Source organism: Drosophila eugracilis, unplaced genomic scaffold, assembly GCF_018153835.1.
Source record: "Drosophila eugracilis isolate 14026-0451.02 unplaced genomic scaffold, ASM1815383v1 contig_90, whole genome shotgun sequence".
Taxonomy (NCBI): domain Eukaryota; kingdom Metazoa; phylum Arthropoda; class Insecta; order Diptera; family Drosophilidae; genus Drosophila; species Drosophila eugracilis.
Genome location: NW_024573812.1, coordinates 9,518,613 through 9,540,276, shown reverse-complemented (window position 1 = coordinate 9,540,276; position 21,664 = coordinate 9,518,613). Strand labels below are relative to the sequence as shown.

The following is a 21,664-nucleotide window of genomic DNA, read 5'->3' as shown; positions in this document are numbered from 1 at the left end:
CATTCTTGGCTTATAAAAGCCTGTAGTAAATCGCCTCCACTTGCCCACATGGTACCCCCAAAGTCCCACGTCAGGGACAACAACACCATAATCGGCTGACGACTGCACTTGCGGAATAAAACACAGCATTACAGCATTGAACATGTGGTGCCAAACACCCCCGTGCACTGATTACAGGACAAACTTCATAATTTGTCCGGCCCACGAGCATTGTAACATGGTTAAGCTCTGATTTTTTATCACCGCTGCCGGTTCATTAAAATATAAATACGTCGCTTTAAATATGTTTTTGCGGTGGCGGTAGGGCAGGACATGGCCAACAAGGACCATAATAAATCATCATCGGAGGTTTTAATGCGCTGTAAATTATGCCTGATGGTGGACGCAGCTCGGCGGGAGTAAATCCATTGGATGACACGAAATGCAATCAATGCGCGAGAGTGTCGCCGAGTTGAATGGGGATCGGATATATCCCTCGGCTGCATCCTCATCCTCATCATCGTCATCGTCATCATGGAGTTGTGGCTGGGCATTAACTTAGTTAAGGATTTTCATTCATGAGTGGCTGACGTTGAAGAGATTGCTATTAAATGGTAATTGGATGGTCCAGATATTAAGGAGATTTTCGCCACGATCAGAGCGGCTTTTGTTTCGATTATATTCGAACATTTTATATTTTAAGGTATTAAAGGAAACCCTTTTCGGTTAATGCTGCTTCTTGTGTAAAATATTTTATGTATTTCATCAGATATTCACGCTGGGACTTGACACCACAAGGTATATATGAATAGAATTCTTACTCGAATGAAAAAGGTTAAAATCTTATAAGGGGGAAACTATTGAAAACTTTCCTTGAATAGCATAAACCTTTTTGATTCCAGACCATATGTATGTATGTAAGCTGATCAGTAAAGAGTCACAGAATCGAACTGTCTACCAATAAGGTCCCCCTGGAGGTAATCAGCAAGATGAGCTGGAACATCAAAGGCTCCACCAGAGTGTCCAACTGCGTCCTTAAAACTGGATTAAAATTTCATTTAAATTTGCATTTAAATGAGCGTCGAACACTCAAAGTAAATGACCCCATTCAGGCCCAGTCCTTTCGGCACGCAACTGGAATCCACTCCACAAGTTCTGCCGGGGACAAAGGTCCAGACGCGAACTTGTGTTTTCCAGACCCAGACATGGGCGGAGTGCCCCTCTTTCAGCCCCATGCACATGGGCAACATTAAAAGGGATTCCTTTTTTGCATTTTTTAACATTTTATTGCGAGTGCGACTTCTACCAGCAGTTGATTACCTTTAGCAGTTGATATCGTTGGGTTTGGCAGAGGGTCGGCTTATTTATATGCACTGCAGCTTAAGCAGGCAGGTCTGCTACTGCCACTCTTAATGGATATTGTTTAAAAATGTAATATTTTGCAATTAAATAAAGGCGTTTGCCTGACCCTTGGCATCACCCGTGGCGACCTCGATTCGAGTCGATTGCCAAACATTGTTCATGGCTTTATTTCTCCTCTTTTTAAGAATGTTCATGTTCGTTGTACTTGCTGCCTTTTTCATGTTAATTAATATTGCAGAAACGCTTAAAGGACATTTTAATTGGCCTTCACTTTGTGGGCCATCCGAATTGTTATTGAGCAAAGAAGTGAATGACGGGATTGGCGGGGGGGAGGAAATTAAATCTGCAGGCTATGAAAATGCATTTAACTGGAGTTGAGATTCCAGTGCCCTATAGATTGTGAAGGAAATTGAAGGGTAAAGTAAAGAAGGGATCGTAAAATATGAGGAAATATCTCACTTTCTGAGGGTTTTAGAGTATAAAATCTGAAGGCGCCTTCTTTAACAGGTATATTTTATAAATATTCATTCAATCCCTAATGCAAGTAGTAACCGCACGTATTTCCTCGCAACCAATTCCGGTCAATTTATTCAGAAACAAATCGATTCCTTTTAGCCATGTCTTAACACAAGCTGGCTGAACCAACATTTGCCTCGAAACTATTGCTGTTCACTCGTTGAAATAACAAATTTTCCAATTTATTTCTTGATTTATTTTCACGCCAATTCCTTGGCTTCTGTGTCCGCCCTCAGCGACATGGCTTGACATTTGTTTATTTATTTGGCTTCATGTTTTGTCTTGTGCCATTCCTCTTCATTGTTTTCCGCAGCTTCTTCGCATTTCCCCCTTTTGCGTGAAATCACGAATGAATGAATGACTGCCCCGGCAAACGCCATGAATATTCATGGGCCATGCCACCAGACCCAACACGAATAACAACGGGAACAGGACCAAACCAAGCCGAGGCTACAACAGCGTTAGGGACGGGAACAAAAACAGGTCCAGGAGCAGGAGCAAGGACTACAACATATAGCTAACTCAGCTTGCATTTCCGCTGAATGCGGCAACAATTCGCAGTGCCATTTCGCTGTCCACGACCAGCAGTTTCTCAAAATACCCTTACCAATCGGCAGGACTTTTAAAGGATATGAACTCGATTGGGTATCATTGATTTGCAGAATTTGTTTATGATGATAATGGTGCTAAAGCCCTCATTGTTTATTTACTCTTAAAGACCTTGACAATATCCTTTGAGAAGCATCAGATAAAGATTTTTAACATCTTTGAATTGAGGCATTGAAAGCTAAACCCTTTCTTTAAAAACTCCATAAACTATGTTCTTAAGTTGAGTTCTAATATTAACTAAACTTTTTGATATCTTTTCACAAGTTGAGAAAATTTTAAGTTTCTCAAAATTTCACCAAGCATTTCGAGCTCATAAACTCTTGTAGAGCCTCTACAATTCGTTGTGATTTCTGAATTAATATCCTTACTCCTTTGTAGACGCTGCTATTTGGCTGCAATGTGTTTGTGTGCTCGCAGATGTTTCTTGGCAAGATGCTGCAAATTGTTTGGGTTTAGTTGTTGCTCTAGCTGCAGCCAGTGTTATTGTTATTTGCACTATTCGTGCAACAGTGGCTTCGAGTGGCTCGGTGGTGCTCGGTTGGTGGTTGATGGCTCTTGGCTGTTCGCTGTTGGTTGGTGGTGTCATGAGCAGCCAACATTTTGCGGCTGCATGTGCAACAGTTTCTTGCCCGCCCGCAAAAGTAGGCAAGGCTTTTTGCTTCCGCATCGAACAGCAGGAAATTTAATTAAATGCACTTTCTCACTGCCATTGCGAAAATGTTGTGGAGATTTTTTCGGACGTACCGCAGATTTACCTTTACCGTCACTGTTCACTGTTCCCTGGTCACTGCTCTCAGTTAACTGGTCACTGTTGGCCAACGAAGCGTTTTGGGTTAAATGCAATCAGTCGACCGCCTGCACTTGACTTTTGTTAAGGGCTCACACAGAGAGAAATCAGAATGTGTATTTAGTTTGACTAAATGGAATTGGAACTAGGATTAATAGCTGGACAGAACTTTCAGCTTGATCTACTTCATACATATGATAAAATTATGATTAATTAATATTATGAGGTGAAGCAAGGTAAGCAAGGTGGCAAAATCACTGTAACTTTACAAATATATAAAGAAAACTCCAAATTATATAATGTACTAATTAATAAATCATTTTTCCCTGTGCACTTCTCATGAGAAACTTGGCAGCTGCTAGGCGATTTAGGATTTGGTCACTCGTTCTCGGTTTGGTTACCCTTTGGACAATTTGGCATTTGTGGCTCAAAACACGTAACTCTGGTTCCGATTTCGATTCGGTTCTGCCGGCGATTGCTGATTGTGTTGTTCTCGCTCAGATTGTATTGATTTTCCCGGCACGCTAATTACTGGCACTGAGTGGAAGGAGGAGAAAAATCAGAAAAGCCACTAGTGGGTGGCAGTTCGTTGGGTAATTGTGGTCGGATAACATTTCAAGATGGAAATCAAAATGATTTTTTGGGAATATTTAAGCTAAACTACTCTGTTTTGTTGTTAAAACAAAAATATATTTTATTCTCAAAATAAAATGTATCTTATGATAATACTTCTTTCTAGTCAACTTAGAGAAACATTTGATGAACAAAACTTCTTCTGTCACTTTTAAGCACCCAAATAAATACAAATTTTATGTTATTTATGGCACTCCCATGAATCACCACCCAAGTTCTCGATTCGCCCAGCAATAATCCAATCAATTTGATAACGCTAAATTAATCATATCCCTGCAGTCGATGGAAGCTGCTCCCCCATATATAATTTTCAAACGAAAAGCACAGCCATCCACTCTATTCAGCGATGTTTCAACATTTGGTCTCGATAATGGGGCAAACACACAAAGTTGGACCATTGGGGTGGGGTGATCCCGCCCCTTTCGCCCTTCGTGGTTCTTTGATTTTGCATTTAAGTTGCCTTGCCATGGGATGAATCAAACGCAAAGCTTCTCCCTGCACTGCAGCTGTATAAATTTTACATTTGTTTCCTTTCAATTTAACAATGTGTACTTTTGGTATTGTTTTGCTTTTTAGCGTGCAAAAAGAAGTTCGAGTGGTTCGGGGATTTCCCTCGTTTGGCCGTTTCTCTTTTCGTTCGGTTTTTTCGCCTGATTTCGCAATATTTATGATTAGCAATTTATTATTCATCATTTTCGAGTGTGCAAACAGAGTCAAGAGGGGGAGTAGGACGGTGAGTGGGGCAGAGCAGAGCCATGATGGGCTGTAATAACTCTTGTGAAAAATATCGAAGGTTGGAGGCAGGCTTTGCCCCACCATTAACTTGCACTTAATTTGATTAACAAAAGCCGATGTTTACATGCCCCGAATGCGATGGAAATCTATCATAGCTCAACTCAATGAAAACTCGAAGGATTTCCCTGGGAGGTTTATATCAGTGGGCGAGCTGTGTCTGGGCATTATATCAGCGGGCTTAGGTTGCTTGATTTGTGTGCCTTTTGCTTGGGAATCTGCAGAAAAGGAACACTGAATTGATTTATATAAGAAGTTTTATGAATTAGATTTTCCCTTTTTTTAAGAAAAGTTAATATAATACATTAAACTTAAAAAAAAAAGTAAAAACTACGATATTTTGTGGAAATGATTGTTACTTTTTTGGCTTCTTCTAGTTCTTTACTTTCTCTCCTGAAAACCTTAGACCAAAAAACCGCCAAACTGTCAAATGCAAATATCTCCCAAGTAAGGAAATGAGTAATATTAAAAACGGACTAAAAGAATCTCGAAGAACGACAACTAAATGTCTCGAATGGGAGTGGAACAAATCGCAGCATATGTTGGCATTAGCTTCGAATTACGCACAAGTGCAACAGCGGGACAGCAGGATATGAGGACATTTAGACACCAGGACACCCAGGAAGGGAAAAGAAGTCCAGCCAGGGGCGGACTCTGGTAAGCAGAGGCAACATTTTATTGATGTTAATTTAATGCAGAAGAAATAAAAAAGGCAGTGGCGGCGGCGGCGGCGGCGGCCATGCAACGGAAATAAGAAATGAAACGGAGGCAACGGCGAAATAAAAGATTTGCATATAAACAGTTACTCACACACTTTCAAATGCAGAGAAGAAAAATGTGGGTTACTTATGAAAGATGTCAAGACTATTATGGATTTGGATTTCTGTTTAGGAAACTTTTTGTAAATATTCGTTGTTCTTATTATTAAATGTTATTTTCATGCTAGAAAGTATTTGAAAATCTTTAACTTATCACTATTCCTTACTAAACTAAATAATTGTAAATTTTATATAATATTTCATTTCGTATCAACATTTTTTCCCAGTGCACACATATTTATATATAAAGATATTTGCATAACAGACGTAGACCGGATCGGAGCCCAAAAACTGTCATTGCCAAGGTTTTTACATCCGCTTGCCGCAATCATCGTCCGTTGATGTTGCCGTTGCCGTTGCCGTTGCTGTTGTTGTTGTTGCTGCAGCCAAGGGGCGGACTCTTGAGCGTTAAAACGGAGAAATACTGAGGGGGCTGAGGGCTGGAACAATTCAATAATATTTATAGCGTCGTCTCATTCTCGAAATGTCCGCGGCAACATATGCAAGTGGGTATTGCTCTATTTTCAAGTGGGATTCCATTATAATATTGTTGTAAGTAGCGGAAAGAAAAGGGCCTGCAATATGGAGAGTGGAGTGGAGAAAAGGGATATATATATATAGAGACGGATATATATATGCAAATCGGAGGGCTCGGCCGCGTTGACACTTTGTGCCTCGAAATTTATTGGCATGTGCGAACAGACAGGGCCCGGAGTGTAAGGATACTTTCGCAGACACCACCCACCTCCCACTTAGCCACTTGATCCGAAATCGAAATCCACACATGGCCAAACATTTAAATGTAATTGCAAATATTTAAATTCAATGGCACCCGTGCCAAAATATTGGAGCTTTCAATTTATTACCATCTCCATCGCCCGATTGGCCCGAAACAAATGGGGGAAATGGCCGATTGATGGGCTCTCATGAGCGCTGTTTGGAATCCATTTAATAGCTCCTAAAAGGCGCTAATTATTTTACCACATAAATCAGGACAAATTTATTGGCAAGCGTTGGTAGGGAAAACCCAATCATTTCGAGTTGGCATTGCGAAAAATAAATTAAATCATTTACGGTCGTCTTCTATTAATATGTGTTAACGATATCTTTTACGAGTTAGATGAAAAATGTTTGCATGTTATCGCCCTTCTATTGAAAGACTTGGAAATGATATCGTTTTCTTTAATTGATCAATCGAATATAAATGTATAAATAATTAAGAAGTTATTGATTTCAAATACACGACCATTTTGTACTTTATTTGTTGTTTTATTTATAGTTTTATGTGGAAATCATACGAAATGGACTAATAGAGGATGGAAAGTTATGTAAACCCCTGCTTTAGTTTATTTCAAGGTATACATTACTTTGGCTTCACTATCTTTTTAATTATTGAAGTTTGAGATCATTTCTGTGGTGTTTATGCTGATTGAATTGCCTTAATCATTCACAAAAATCACGTTGAGTTAAGTTATTGAAGTTAAAGACTATGTAGATAAAGAAGAGAAATAAGTTATCGATGCTTACCATTTTTACATAGTAGGTTGTCAAAAAAGTCTTGCGGCATTTTCGCTAGTTGGCGCTGAAAGCGCTTAGTTCTTGTTTTATTCGTCGCATAAGATCATACTACCTTTTTGGAAAGCTCATTTCATGCGCTAACACGTATTTGTTTGATTGTCGTTCGTGAGTTATAGCGTCGCAATCATGGAGCAAAATAAAGAGAAATACGGCATATTTTACAGTACCACTACGATTAACGATGGTATCAACAACGATGGTATCAACGTTTTCGTTCTGGTGTTGAGGTGGTCGAAGATGCGCCACCCACCGAGTTTTTTGCCAATAGGGAAGCGAGCTTCTATGAGAGGGGCATTATGAAGTTGGCATCTCGTTGGGAATGCGTGATCGAACAAAACGGCGCATATCTGACTTGAATCGCATTATTGTAACCAATTTTATACCGCAAGACTTTTTTGACAACCTAATATTATTAACATTTCACTCAGAACTTTCATATAAACTGATTTCAGCAGTAAGCAATATCAGCTTATAATCGCAGGATCTTATCGATTCCAGCTAAAGAAAGTCCGAGATCCTGTCTGGCCGACAAACAAATAAAAATGGTCCTGCAATATTAATATTTATGCACAAATATTGAGGGGAGGTGGCCAGAGAGAGAGAGGGAGAGTAAAGGGCGTACAAGTTTGCTTTATCTAAGTGAAATGCTAAAAGATTGATGACTTCGGCTCTGGGGTTTCCCAGAGTGTGTGTCTGTGTGTGTGTGTTCATGCCACGCTTATAAGAATTTATGGCAATCGAGGCCAAGGGAAACGCTGCGTATACGCAATATTTATATTTATGTATTATGAATCAATGCGAAAGGGCCAGCCAAGGCAATAAGAACAGGAGTAGCAACGAAAAAAAAAATGAAACGAGTATAAAAGATGCGCACTAAAACAAAAGGATAACAATAACTTTTCGCAGCATGCGTGACGTGGTAAGCAGGGTAAAAGTAAGGAAAAATAAGGGAAAATCCAAGTTTCTGGCTGGGGAAAGTAAATGGTTTTGCAGCCTTGCACAGAAAGGTCCATTGGGGCGGATTATGAGTGAGATTCTCGTGACTCGCCCTCGCCAAAAAAAGAGCCAACGGAAAAGTAAGGAACAGCGCATAGAGCGAAGTCATAAAAATTGCATGAAAATGGGGCCAGGAAATTCGGCCTCCTCTTCCACTGACTCATATGTGTGCGGGGATTATCCGGCGGATGGGATATGCCGGGGTCCCTTATCCCTTATCCCTGGTCCTTGTCTTGTTTATTTGTTTGGCTTTTTCGCCAAAAATTATACTATTACAATCAAGTTTACGATTGCAATTCGCTGCCTCCGTTGAGTGCCAATGAATGCGATGATGGCGAAGTACGAACACGATCATTGCCATTGTGTTTATTCCTGATGATGATGATGATTGGTTGGGAATAAACATAAATTCAGCTCGGGAATGATTGCCTTCGGGGACGGAGATCTGACCGTTCCAGACGCCTCCTTTCCTTGGAGAGGAAATTGAAAGAGGAAGTCCTAGTTTCCCATAGATGGTTAGTTCTTTTACCCTTCTTTACAGGAAATAGGTTAACAGTTTTCGGATGAATATCCTTTTGAAAATTTAACCGAAAAAATAAAGATTTCTAAGTCATAGGCCGTGGAAAGTTCAGTAGATATATCAGTTTTATTGAGACACCTACTTTTTCTGAAAAGTAACGAAGGATAAGTCTGGTTGTTTTGCCTTCCAATTTAACGTGTTTGCCGTGCCTCCTTTTCCTCGATCTCATCCCTCGTCGGATTCTAATGTGCAAGTTGACTTTGTGCATTCGCGCGTTGCCTGCCACGCATTTACCCCCCTCGGCTGATGGCCCTTAACCCTCTGAGGCCCCCTTAACCGTTTGAGGGATGCGGCAACTACATGCAGCAACCAACCGCAGCAACAACAAGGACAACGGAGACGACAGGATATGGCAAGTGGGCAACTTTGGAGCAGGCGAGTTTAAATTGCCAGAGCTAAAAGGGTTGCCAACAACAACGCCGGGGAAAACGTAACTTTTTTCTGGTTTTCCCCAACGATTTTATATTTTTCTCTCTTTTTTTTCTGAAAACATCGACAAGCGGCTCTTTTGACTGCCATTACCTCCATTTGCCACCCATCGCAACTTGTTTTTTGTGGCACAAAACTTTGCACTTTGACATGCAGCCACGTGTGCCATGATGCTAGGAGTTAAAGGTGTCCCTATATGTGTGTGAGGGTGTGTTGGTATGTGTGAATGGATGTCTGAGTGTGGGTGACAGTGCGATTGTGTGCGTGTGAGGCAGTGAATTGAATGAGCTTTCAATGCTGCCTGACGCCAATTGGCTGACAAACGTGTCTAATAGTTCCCAATTGCAATCAATGATTTGTGATTGAAAAGGGAAAGTTGATTGATTCCATTTTTTGGAAGCATTTGATCTAAGAACCTCAAGGATACCATTTCTGGCTAAAGGCAAGATTGTTGGTGAGCAACTTTCTTATGTTTATATATTAATTACAGGTCAATAATATCCCTTAAGTCTTACATTATATAGAGTATGACATATCCCTTTTAGATCTCCTCATCTCTCCACACATATGATTTAACCTCTGCTTAACGCGTTTAGTTGTTGACTCATTGTCTTAATTTTCTCTGCGGAGTAATCAGCACGCAAAATACAGTCATTATAATCAACGACCTCTTGGTACAGTAAACACACCCGTATAACGAACCCAAGCGCACACGTGCGCACACTTGAAAAAATATATTTCTACTCGCATGAATATTTTAAAGCTCTCCGCTCGCATCACATTCAAATTATGATAATGATGACGAGAGGCGAGAGTGTATATTTTTTGCCCATGAGCAAGGGTGAGGGGCTTGCCAGAGTGGGTGTATGGAGCGCTAACGAGCGCAGGTACACTCAGGAGCTCAGGGACAGGTCTCCAGATCCCCGTTCGACTACCCCGCTCTCTGTCTTTCCAAACCCATTTCCACCCTATCACATTTACCCCAACCCCTCAGAAACGCTTTCGTTAATGCATTTCATTAATTTTTATACAATTCGAATGGGCATTGTATGGAAGAGGGTGTGTGCGTGGGTTTAATGAGCACTTTTGTCCGGAGGTTTTTCAATGCAGAAGATCGTTAGAAGTCACTTAATGCGGCAAGCCTCACGAAAAGTGAAGAATGCACTTCTGGCCAGGGGCCTGATAACTTTTTTAAGTCGAGGAAGAAATCAGTATGATGGTTTTCTCATTTTTCTTAAAATGTTAAAATTCGATTTAAGACGATTAAGGATTAGAAAAGAAATACGAAGAAGAAGTCAGAGCTGGTACAGACTTATTAAGCTTTCAAGATTTATATGTTCTATATTCTAGGGCAGGGGGGAGGCCTTGACACAAGGTCCATATTTCTGATTTCTCTTAAAATAATCATTCAACACTAATAAAGTATCTATACCAGTCTTTTTTTCCGAAGCAAGTGAAAATGGCTGAAAATGCGGAATCTTTGGGCCCGGTACAGGTGATAAGTTGGGACTCGGATTCTTTGACTACAACCATGGCCACAACCACCACTGATAGCAGCTCGTCTTCGGGTGGCATGGGTTTAGGGATCATACTTCTGATCGTGTTCATGGTGCTTCTGTGCTGCCTGTGCATTATCTGCTTGCCGCTTCTCTGCTTGTGCGGCTGCTGCGGATTGGCTTGCTCTGCGTGCTTCGCCTGTGGCGACGGATGTTGCGGCGAGGACGGCGAAGGTGGCTGCTGCGGTGATGATTGTTGCGGCGAAGATTGCTGTGGCGGGGAAGACGGCGGAGGCTGCGGGGACTGCGGGGGCGGTGACGATGATTAATCGATCCAAATTAATTCCCATAGATAGTACATGTACATCGTAGATCTTTTATCCAACTAACAATAAATTGTGAGTGCTTATGTAAGAAGATAAAAATCGGAGTTTGCTGTTATATAGTTTATCTCATGAGTGGGAAGGGTGAGAACATATATTTTTTGAATGGAAGAAACGATATTTGGTTTGCAAAATATCACTAAATATATTGAAGATTACAGAAAGCCAGGAATGGCAGCGCTCCTAAGGTAACTTTCACCATGGATGCTCTCTGAGCCCCAGCAAATTTAGAACTTTATCACTCTGTGATCATAAATCCTTTGACTTCAGTAGGCTGTGAGTGACCTCTTACAATTTCGAAAAAAACATCTTAAAGTGATGAATTTTATTTTCTAACAACGGACCAATCCAAATCCTTTAGCTGCTATGCAAAGAGCCGTTGGACGACATGAATTGAAACCTGCAGTAAGCTATGAAACTTTGGTTGAATGTGATTTTTCTCATCTACCATACTTTTCGTTTTAAAGGTCTCAATTTGCTATCTGAATCATCAAAACTTACAATTATGGATGAGCCGGGGCCGATAACGGACATAGACTTCGACGATGGTGAGGACTTATTGGATAACAGAACAAGTTTGCCTTTGACAACGACTGCTGAACCACCGGAGGTTAGCATGGGCCTGTGGGGACTGCTATTTATATTAGTCGTGATTGTAATCATAGTTGCATTATGTATAACATGCCTCGGTTTGCTTGTCCTCTTCGGTTGTATGAAGGAATTTCTATGTTTTCGCTGTCGAAGAGGCAGGGAAAGAGCGGCCTGACTAAGGCTGAAGATTCCCCCAGGTCCGCAACGTAACCCAAATTTGTGCTAATAAAGCATATATATTTTATATAAATCTCATATCTAAGTAATATATGTAGTATGTAATGAATAACTCATTTAATCAGCATTTTTGATTGGATTCAAAAATCTTTAAATTGACTTTGGAACTGCCACATGCCCTCTGAAGTAAATGCGAAATGGAATCTTAATCTTGTTTGATGGATTCATCGTGATTTTTTAGCTTCTGTGTCATTGTTCAGTCTCAGTCTGTCGAATCGGGGCTCATCAAGAGGCCCTTGACTTAACTAGTTGAACGGGAAATCGCAACGGGGAAATCCCAAATCGGTTAATTAATAAACATCTAATTTGTGACAGTAAAGGTAGTTTTATTTCCATAACAGTACAGATTTAAGGCAACATGTTAGAGACTCAGCAAATTTCTGGACAACGTCCAGCTTCTCTTTGCAAGGGTCTTTGGGCAGCAAATGGATTTCATTCTGATACTGAGAATCTTGGGCCGGAGTGCCAGTGTGACAAATGTAAACCGATTAGCCACAGCTGGGGACGATTATCAGAAGGCACAAAGAAAATACCCAGGGCCACACAGAAAATGCCCCTGGCCAGGAATTTGCACAGTTTCCTCTGTGGACTGAGTGCATAAATTCCGGGCATCTCCTGCAGCTGCAGGAAAGACACAAAACACTCGTCCAAGTCCAAGTCGTAAATGCACTCAGCACTTTGTCAGCTCTCAGACAGGAAATGCAGTTGCCATCTTTCTTTTATCCCTGAAAATCCCCGCTCACCTCCTTCGTCCACACCCATAACCATATCCATGGAGAAGTCGTGCTCCAACTGTCTACATTTTTCACTTGCCATCCATAAAAAGTATCAGTTTTAGTTTCAGTTTTAGTTCTCACATGGCACCGAGTCTCGTATGTCTTTTCTGCCTGTCTTTTGGGTCTGTTGTTTTGCTGTCTCAATTTCGCCAACGCTTCCATATTCAGTTCCATAATTTTTACCCAAGTTTATCATCCTTTTTGCGAGGCATGACAAAGTTTTCATTGCCGTCGACACGGGGGCTGGAAAAAAGTTTCCTCCAGCTGTGAAGTGCATTAAACAAAGCTCTCAAACATGATCTGAGTGATGTGGAGGGGAACGTGTTATGGAAAATTGCATTTATCAGAGGGAGGCTACTATGAGGGCACACGAATAATAGCTTCGATGTAGTTACTTCTCAAAAGGCGTTTGTATATCTTAAAGTTATCTACATACTTGCAGCTTTTCTTATTATTTTGTTCTTATTAGATCTACGCTACTACATCTTGTCAAACATTAAAAACAGCGAATATATATACTAAAATATATTTGATTAGGTTTACATTAACTTTTATGAATCTTAAAGTGTGTTCTTATAGACATTTCATTGACCTATACAGAAAATGAACCAACAATCAATCAGAATGAATCAATCAATCCCTACATTTGCTATCCGTTTTTCATTAAAAAGTATTCTGTATATTCTGTTTTACCCACAAAAATAGTTCGTTTGCAAAACTCAAGGTCATAATTGGTTATAATTATATGATAAATATTTTATTTTAGCGTACACACCTATTTATACGTTTTATAGCTCTTCTTATCACTAACTGGCATATCTTTCAGACCATCAAGTCGTTCACCTGGGCTCATTGCTTGCTAATCTCTGAATTTTCCCAGCCACTTGACGAACTCCCTCAGCTTCTCCAATCTCCGGGGTCCGCCACGCGTTAGGATTCTTCTCCACCTGCGTTCCACAGCAATACGATCCTCTCTGTCAATGGACTCCAGGTGCTTCTTCAGCTTTTTGTATATCAACTTTTGGAGTTGGGCAGTTCGGGTCTGAACAGTTCGCTTAAAGCGATCGAATCCATTGCGATGCAGACAGAGGGCTATCAACTGGGTCTCAAGACTGTTGGCCCTCATCGGATCCCCGGTGGTATCAGAATCGAGATATTCTTCAACTACGCCATAAAATGCACTTAGCTTCTGCTCTGTGTGATTTGCATTGACGGCTGTAAAGGCATCGAAACGATCTAAGTAGCCGAGGAGTATGGAGTTTTGGGAGTCCAAGACGATGAGATCTTCCACCACATAGTCCACCAGCTCAATTGCCTGTAGAACTAGCTGGCTGCTAATAGTTTTCAAGGCCTGCTCGGACTGCAGAAACAATCGATGGCGGCTTTGATCTCCATAGGCTTCGATCAAAGAGGGAGTAATCTGAAATATTATTAAAATTAATATTTATAAGTTAAAAATTTTCATTAAAATTTTCTACCAGATCTACATAGCGATGTAGCCCTGGTATTTATTTGTTTAATGCATAATGATACCTCTTTTATTGTGAACCCCATTAATGGCTTATGGGTAATACCTCGACTTATCAATTATAATGATTAAGACATTTTATGAATTTATTATGTGCACTCACCAATGCCAAGAGCAAGAAACCTAGGCAATTCTGACAGCTCATGGTGCTGTTGCTCGTTCGAAAGCCGTTCGTCTACTGCCAACACTCTACTCCATTTAAAGAACTCGGAAGCAATGCGTATGGTACTCGTAGATAGCCTTATCTCTTTCGAATTTCCATGTCGAATCGTCGTTTGACCAGTTGATATAAATTACGATTATATATACAAAGATGACAAGTGACGCGATTGAGTTGGTGACGTTTCTTCTAGGTGAAGAACCCGCAGATAAGTTATAGGTTTATTGGGTTTAAATTTATGAATGGACGCCGCCAGGGGGTAGACAGTAGTTATCTATTCTTAACAATGATTGTGATTCAGAAACGTGTCTGAAAAAGTTTAAGACCCTATTTTTTTATCTCTCACGGAGAGCAAATAACCCATCAAGAGCTGTGAGATATGTGCCCAAATCTAAATCGCTTAGCAACTGAAGATGTGCCAGTGAATGCGGCAGAAAAAAAGCCAAAAGCTCGACGGCAAAACTATTCATTGCGTATACGCAGCGTAGTCCGTAATAATAGTGAAATAAAAGTCCACTTAGTCAGCAGTCAGCAGTGGGATTGTTGGAGGGGGAGGCGGTAAGGGGGGAATGGGGCAGGAAGCGGATGGGATATGAGGAGGTCATTCATTGTGCTAGGGTTAGACCCTCAGGACAATCGCCAGTATCTATGTGTGCCGTTGTGATAAATGTCTGAACTGGGTCAGTGGCGTACGATGATGAAACTCGGCGGGCCACAAAAAAAAGGCAAATAAAACGGCGATTGCTCGTATCAGAGTTTCAAATGAAATCCTTTGTCCCTCATCCCTTTGGCCCACTATAAATGCCTCGCATTTGGAGTTTTCGAGTGGCCCCAACAAATCCCCAATGCGCACCGCAGCTACGAACTGCAATTTCAACTTTGATAAGCGAAGTTTAGTGGCAAAAAGACTAAAAAAAAATGAAAATTCATCATCACCCCGGCCATATGACAATGTTATTAGCGGAGTTTTTGCGATTTTCAGGGATTTGCCTAGTTTTTTATTCGACGTTTTTTCCTGCGGTTAGCGTTGCGATGGTAACTTTTGAGTGCCGCATCCAAATCCTGATGGATGTGAAAGCGTTGAACCAGGCTAAAGCTTAATTGGGTATCTGCATGCAAAGGGAGAAATCCCAGCAAAATGTTGAAAATTTCGTGGCCAAAAAATCAAGGCAACATCATCAAGCCAAAAGACTGCTAAACAATTACGCCCTTCGAGAGCTGAGAAATCCCTGCCCCGGTTTTTTTCTATATATTGCGAAACAATAACCGAGAAGTTTGCCTCAGCAGTGGAACCTCCCCCTTTGAGAACACAAGTGCTATAAATTGCCTCAACAACGCCTGCTGTTCCCCCAACCAGCCATTTCCCCCTTATCACCCGCCCCGTTGCATGCAAATTTCAATAACTTGTATTCGGTAACCCTTTCGAGCAACTGACACTGAATATCAAATATGAGTTGGAGCCAAAAATTATTTGCATACTTTCGGGGATGCTTTCCGCCACACCAAAAAACACGCAAAGCGAAACAAAAAAAAGGACTGCAAAAGAGTAGATTGTTTTTGGAGCGAGTTTTCGGAGTTCCAAATACCCTTGTTGTACGTAATTTTTAAAAATTTTAAATTAAAATTGTTTTTTTTTCTGTCAACTGGCAATTTCGCAGAATTTTGTTTCTGCCGTGGGGGTAACTAACTTCCATTTTAATAACTAAATAGGGTCAGGTTTATATTATTACTGAACTTCCAAACTTATTTAAACCACTAAAAATAGAAAATAATTGAAACATCGAGAGTAGCCTGAATCACATACTCTAAAACTTCATTTTTAAGTATTTAATTTTGTTTTATTAAATAAAAAGGGATTCTTTTCCTATATTTCTATAAAATGTGAGCTAAGGAAACTAAACGATAATATAAACAGAATATATTTATTAATAACTTTAGTTAAACAACACTTATTTCTACTTAATTCCAACATTTAAATGTATCATTAAATAAATAGAAAATATGTAGACGTAATTTATAAGAACGCTAGCTAGCTCTTAATATTTTTTAAAAAATAATTTAAAGTATATCCAAAACATGCCTTTTCATAGAGTATTCCAACCAGAAGAGGAAGCAGAACCCACAGGAACTACAAGCAGACTCGCACATGTGGCGCGCTTTTCGTTTTAGAGGGGGTTGAAAAATCTAACCAGAGGCAAAAAAAAGGAATACAGAAATACAAAAAAGAGGAATCGCTACAAGCCTTTGTAAGGGGGTGTAAACAGCAAAAGCAAACCCCTTTTTTTACAACGAAACGAGTTATTTATTGCATTTGCAAATTTTACACAACATTTTGCAGTTACCTCAGTGCCGTAAATTCCTCAGCTCCTTCCATTTTTCTCCCCAGAAGGTGAAGCCGAAGTTTATCGCGGTAAAAATTGATTCAGTTTATATATATATTCGAGTATATGTACATTTGCATGTGTATCGGGGTGGCAGACTCCACCTCTGGCTTTGTGTAATGCGAAGCTGCAAGTTCAATGAAGCCAAAAGGTGTTGGCTTCCCCATCCTTCAAGCTGCAAAATTGATGTGCAAATATTTTCATAAATTTGTATGCCAAAGTTTCAGGTGTCATGTTTGAAAATATCTCGGGGAAAACCCGAATTTTCCATAAAAAAGAGAAAAATGTTTCACAAGCTCCACACTCGCATTTCGTGAGTTCTGGAAATTTGATTTTTGCGGTGGCAATGAAAATTTGATTTTGTAAATTTTTTCCTGTTGCTGGTTGAGAAATTGCTGCGATAATTTTTGATAGAGCTGTAAATTTTTAGTGGGATCTGCGGGAAGATTTTTAAATTGCAAAAGTAATTTATGGAGTCGTATAAATATTTTTGAGTTATTTCTGATATTTGGATAAGTGGTAAAGGAATTGGTGTGGTAAGTGTTATATGATATCAAATCTGAAATGATAAATAATCTTTCTTTAAAATATTTCAATATTATTTTGGGTTTCCCTTTCTTTTTCCTTTGCAACTCTTACTTTCTGGACCCCTTTGAGAAGCAGTTTCCCCGAAAACCATAACTAATTCGCATGTCCTTCCGGTTGCCACTTATCTCTGCTGCTGGTGCTGCTGCTGTTGGGTGAAATATGGGGGATGTCAGGCCAAATAAAGGCGGCCAATAAAAAGTGTGGCCAAGATAAGCAAAGTGGCGCAGACAAAGCCCGCAAAACAAAAACCAGGAAAAAAGGCAACAGAAACCAGGTTGGAAAACTGAACAAAAGCTGGCTATGATTTAAGTTTCTCTTTTTCTTTTTTTTTTTTGTTTCTTTTCGCTGGCCAAATTGATCAAGATATATAGGTGTATTTTGCGGGTAACCTGGTTAAGTGCACAGTCCAACTGTCAAGATAAGTTCCTTGTTTTAGGTTTCTGCTGCTACACTTTAAGCCCCTTAATATGTGTGTCCAAGTTTTGTTTAACTTTATTCGGATTTCTTTGACCATGGCGGTTAGAATCTCCCCTTTTCCCTCTTCAGTTTTCCCTAAGATGAATGCGTTTGCTTATCTGGTGGTCACTTTAGCTCTGTCTCGGTTTCAATGTTGGGGATTCCCCTTTCCAGGAGCTGCTCTTCCCGGCTTTCGTTGCCTGTCAAACGGTGTTTTAGTGCCGGTTACGGGATACTCCTTGTCCGTACGATTATCTCCTGGAGAGACCTCGCCGACCCGAGTTATCCCCGTGTTGAAAGCGATATGTCTGCACGATGGGCTGTCCCTTGGCCTCAAGAATGGGATATCTTACGGCCTGACAGCATCTTAACTAATATAATGCCCAATTTTCTGTGGTTTATGGCTTACAACTGTCAATGCCTCGTCCGACCATCCATCTAAGCATTTCCTTCTTGAGCTTTTTACGGGATTTCTCTAGCCATTGAAAGGTCGTTATTTAAATTGATATAAATGATATGTCCTTGGGTCTTCCCTTTACTCTTTTTTGCTCAAGACCTTTGTTTGGTCAGTACTTTGACGTTCTGCGGGGCCGTAAGTGAATTTCAAATCGACATCAACGCTAAGTGACTTTGATTTATCATAGTGCATGAGTAAACGTATTTACACACACGTTTCTGTCTCGACCATTATTTGAGCAATTCTCCTTGTCCCCGAGTGCAAACAAAGTGTCCTTCTGTGGACACAGCTGTTGGACCCGCATTCTCAAAATGCACGCAAACAATTAGCTGAAGTGGGAGACCTGATTTTGGCCACACAATCTTTTCAATCACATTAAAGCCACCGTCGTCTTGGAAATATTTTATTGGGCAGTTTGCGCATCTTTTAACAAATTGCAGGACATTAAGTTTTTATGTGCGTTGTTTAAGTGTGTTTATCTGGCATCTTTGGCTATATCTCTGGATCCCCGGTTAATGGCAATGGTCTATATAACGAAATTTCATTTGGCTCGGGCAATTAAAATGCCACTGAAATCGTTATTCAGATGGCTAGCTGCATTTAATGGAACCCACTCAGCCTTCGATTTCCTGCACTTTATGACTTATGCGCAAGTTTTTCCGAAACACTTTCCAAGCTAATTAAACGAGAAAGATAAAGGGGGAGGGAAGCATATAATGTTGCCTTTTCCTCTTGCGTTCAGAAGAATAATGTCGAAATATTAATTACTTGCCATTATTCACACGCCTACACCCATGAGGAGGCTCCCGAGACGCAGACTCAGGTGTTTCCTTGATTCCCTGGAATTTCCACAGGGTGGTTCAGTGGGCGGTGGTGGGTGCTTGGTGGCTGCTGGTTGGTTATATTTCATGCCACAACAAATGCCCCACAATCATTCAAACACAGACACGGGGGATTTGTCGCCGTCTAAGCCGCGCGTTGAGTTGAACAACTCAATGAGTGGCAGGGACCCAGTTTAAATGAAAGTGAGCTCCAGGCATGTTAATTATTTAGAAAGCATTCAGATTTATTTGCTTAATTCTTATGTCTTTTTGTTCTCTTCTCTTTTGTTGTTGTTGTTTGCGCTTTTGTTGTTCTACATTTTTTATTTGTTCTTAAAAGTGAGTTGACAATTGTTTTTTTCACTACGGTTTTCATTGTTCTATTGTAGTTTTTGTACTTTAAATGTAAATGGAAGTAATTTATAAAATCAGGAAACTTTACGATTCTATTTAGTTAGTATTTATATTATATTTCATGTTAATTTACAGCATGGTTGCAAAATCTATATTTCTTACTTGAGTTTACTCATTTCATACTTTGCGACCTCTAAAGTGGACATTTCAGAACCTATTTATTATTATTATATATTTAAATTATATCAAGAAAATTATAAATTCCTATGTTTTTATCCTTTATGTCAACAAGTATCTCAACTTTAAAGCTGTTTGGATTAACATCTGTTGCGATAAGCATTGAACTGCTCCCGCGTCATCTGGCAACGCCGAACCAAGACAATCGATAGTTTTAATGTTAAATCTCTTTTAAGTTAATCGGTAACCACTCGCCTAAGTTCTCTTTTTAAACTGATACTCGAGGGAAACGGACAAAGAGTGAGGGGATCATCACATCTAATCACGAGTTGTAATTTTATTTTGTAACTCCTAGGAATTTAAATATTAAATTTCTCACAATAAATGCTTGGTAAAAATCATATATTTTTATTTTAAAAAATACCTTATTATTTTATACCCATAACAGTACTCTTCTTATAAGAAAAGATTTTAAACCCTTAATAATTTTGGTAATTTTAATAACTTTAATTACAGTCATATATCAAAGATTTCTCATCCAACTTCATTTTTAAAACAGAAAATAAACAGCAATATGTTTAAAAGCAGTGCAGATGCTTTTGGTTTTATGAACATGACAGAGATTTCTTTTTGCTAACCATCAAAAAGAAAATAAACTTCCTTTAACTTCATTCTCAGTACAGAAATATTCCTCGGATGCAGCTTAAATTGTATCCCTTCAACAGGACTTAGCAGCTTTAGTGGAGAGCAACAATTCAGCACAATTGACTGGGCAGTAAATATTTTACTTACTTTGGCTTACTGAGCCACATATATTCACCACCCCCTTACGAGTTTTTTTCTGTGTCCTGCTGTAGGCGTTTTGGGTTACTTACTTATGTGGGCGTGGGAGTGTTTGTCGAGCACTTGTTACGGCACTAGATTTATGCCGTTTCTTCTGCAGTTTCAGTTTCAGTTTCGGATTCGGATTCAGCTTCAGTTCACTGGGGCCACTCCCTTGGCCAGGATATACAAGTATTTTATTTGTTTTACATGGATTTCAGCCTTGCCTCGTTTGCTGCCCAGCAGATTTGTCGTATTTTATGCCAACTGATGGGGGGAAAAAATGCCCAACAAGCACAAAGGACGAGTTCATCTAGGTAAATCCTTAATTTATTGCTGCCTAGAAAACAAGTTTTCCTGCTTGCCACTTTGTTACCTTCATTTGCAGTTGATTAGAGTGAAAAGAGCGTTTTTAATTTCTTGTTTGTTTTTATTTTTACTTCATCATTTTCTTCAGTCTTCGTATAAGAAATAACATTTGTTGTTGTTGTTGTTGTTGTTGCTGTGGGTGTGTCTATCATTTAATTAAATATTTTTGCGTATATCATATTATTAGATTTAAACTTACGGTTGGCTGCCTGGCCATTTTCCATGTGCCATTTGCCATTGCCATTTAGCATTTCCCTTGCTATCTCTCTCTCTCTCTCTGTGCTCTCTGCTCCTTTTATACACAAACTGTTTTTATACCCGTTACTCGTAGAGTAAAAGGGTATACTAGATTCGTTGAAAAGTATGTAACAGATAGAAGGAAGCTTTTGCGACCCTATAAAGTATATATATTCTTGATCAGGATCAATAGCGAAGTCGATTGAGCCATGTCCGTCTGTCCGTCCGTCCGTCCGTCCGTCCGTCCGTCCGTATGAACGCTGAGATCTCAGGAACTATAGCAGATACAAAGCTGAGATTAAGCATGAAGATTCTTGAGGTCCCGGGACAGCGCAAGTTTATTACAGCATCCTACCACGCCCACTCTAACGCCCACAAATCGCAAAAAACTAAAATTGCTGAAATCTCAGGAACTATTGCAGATAGAAAGTTGAAATTCAGAAAGTATAATCTTTAGATGACAGCGCATCTTATAGTGCTACTACTATCCGGCCACACCCACCCATACGCCCACAAGGCTCAAAAGACGGTTTTCGGATTTTCTAGAAAAGCTGATATCTCGGTAACTATAAGAGATAGAAAGTTCGGATCAAGCACGTATGTTTCTATGATGCTCCCAATGGGAATTGTTTTTTTCCGATCACGCCACGCCCACTCTAACGCCCACAAAACCGGAAAAACCAAAAATGCAAAAATCTCAAAAACTATAAGAGCTACACAATTTTGCTTAGAAACACGTATTTAGGAGATGC

The 21,664-nt window shown here is 39.9% G+C and overlaps 1 protein-coding gene across 1 annotated transcript; it reads right to left on the bottom strand.

Moving 5' to 3' along the window:
• Positions 1–13,290: 13,290 nt before the first annotated feature.
• LOC108112399 lies at positions 13,291–14,274 on the bottom strand. Its single transcript, XM_017222241.1, has 2 exons — positions 14,194–14,274; positions 13,291–13,982 (listed from the first exon to the last, which is right to left on the bottom strand). The coding sequence occupies exons 1-2, from the start codon at positions 14,233–14,235 to the stop codon at positions 13,422–13,424; spliced, it is 603 nt and encodes a 200-aa protein (XP_017077730.1). The 5' UTR covers positions 14,236–14,274; the 3' UTR covers positions 13,291–13,421.
• Positions 14,275–21,664: the final 7,390 nt, after the last annotated feature.

Bases quoted from the DNA above. Each gene is read 5' to 3' on its own strand.
- LOC108112399 (XM_017222241.1), bottom strand. From the start codon at position 14,235: ATGAGCTGTCAGAATTGCCTAGGTTTCTTGCTCTTGGCATTG. The intron at 13,983-14,193 runs GTGAGTGCACAT...ATAATATTTCAG, and splicing joins GTTTCTTGCTCTTGGCATTG to ATTACTCCCTCTTTGATCGA.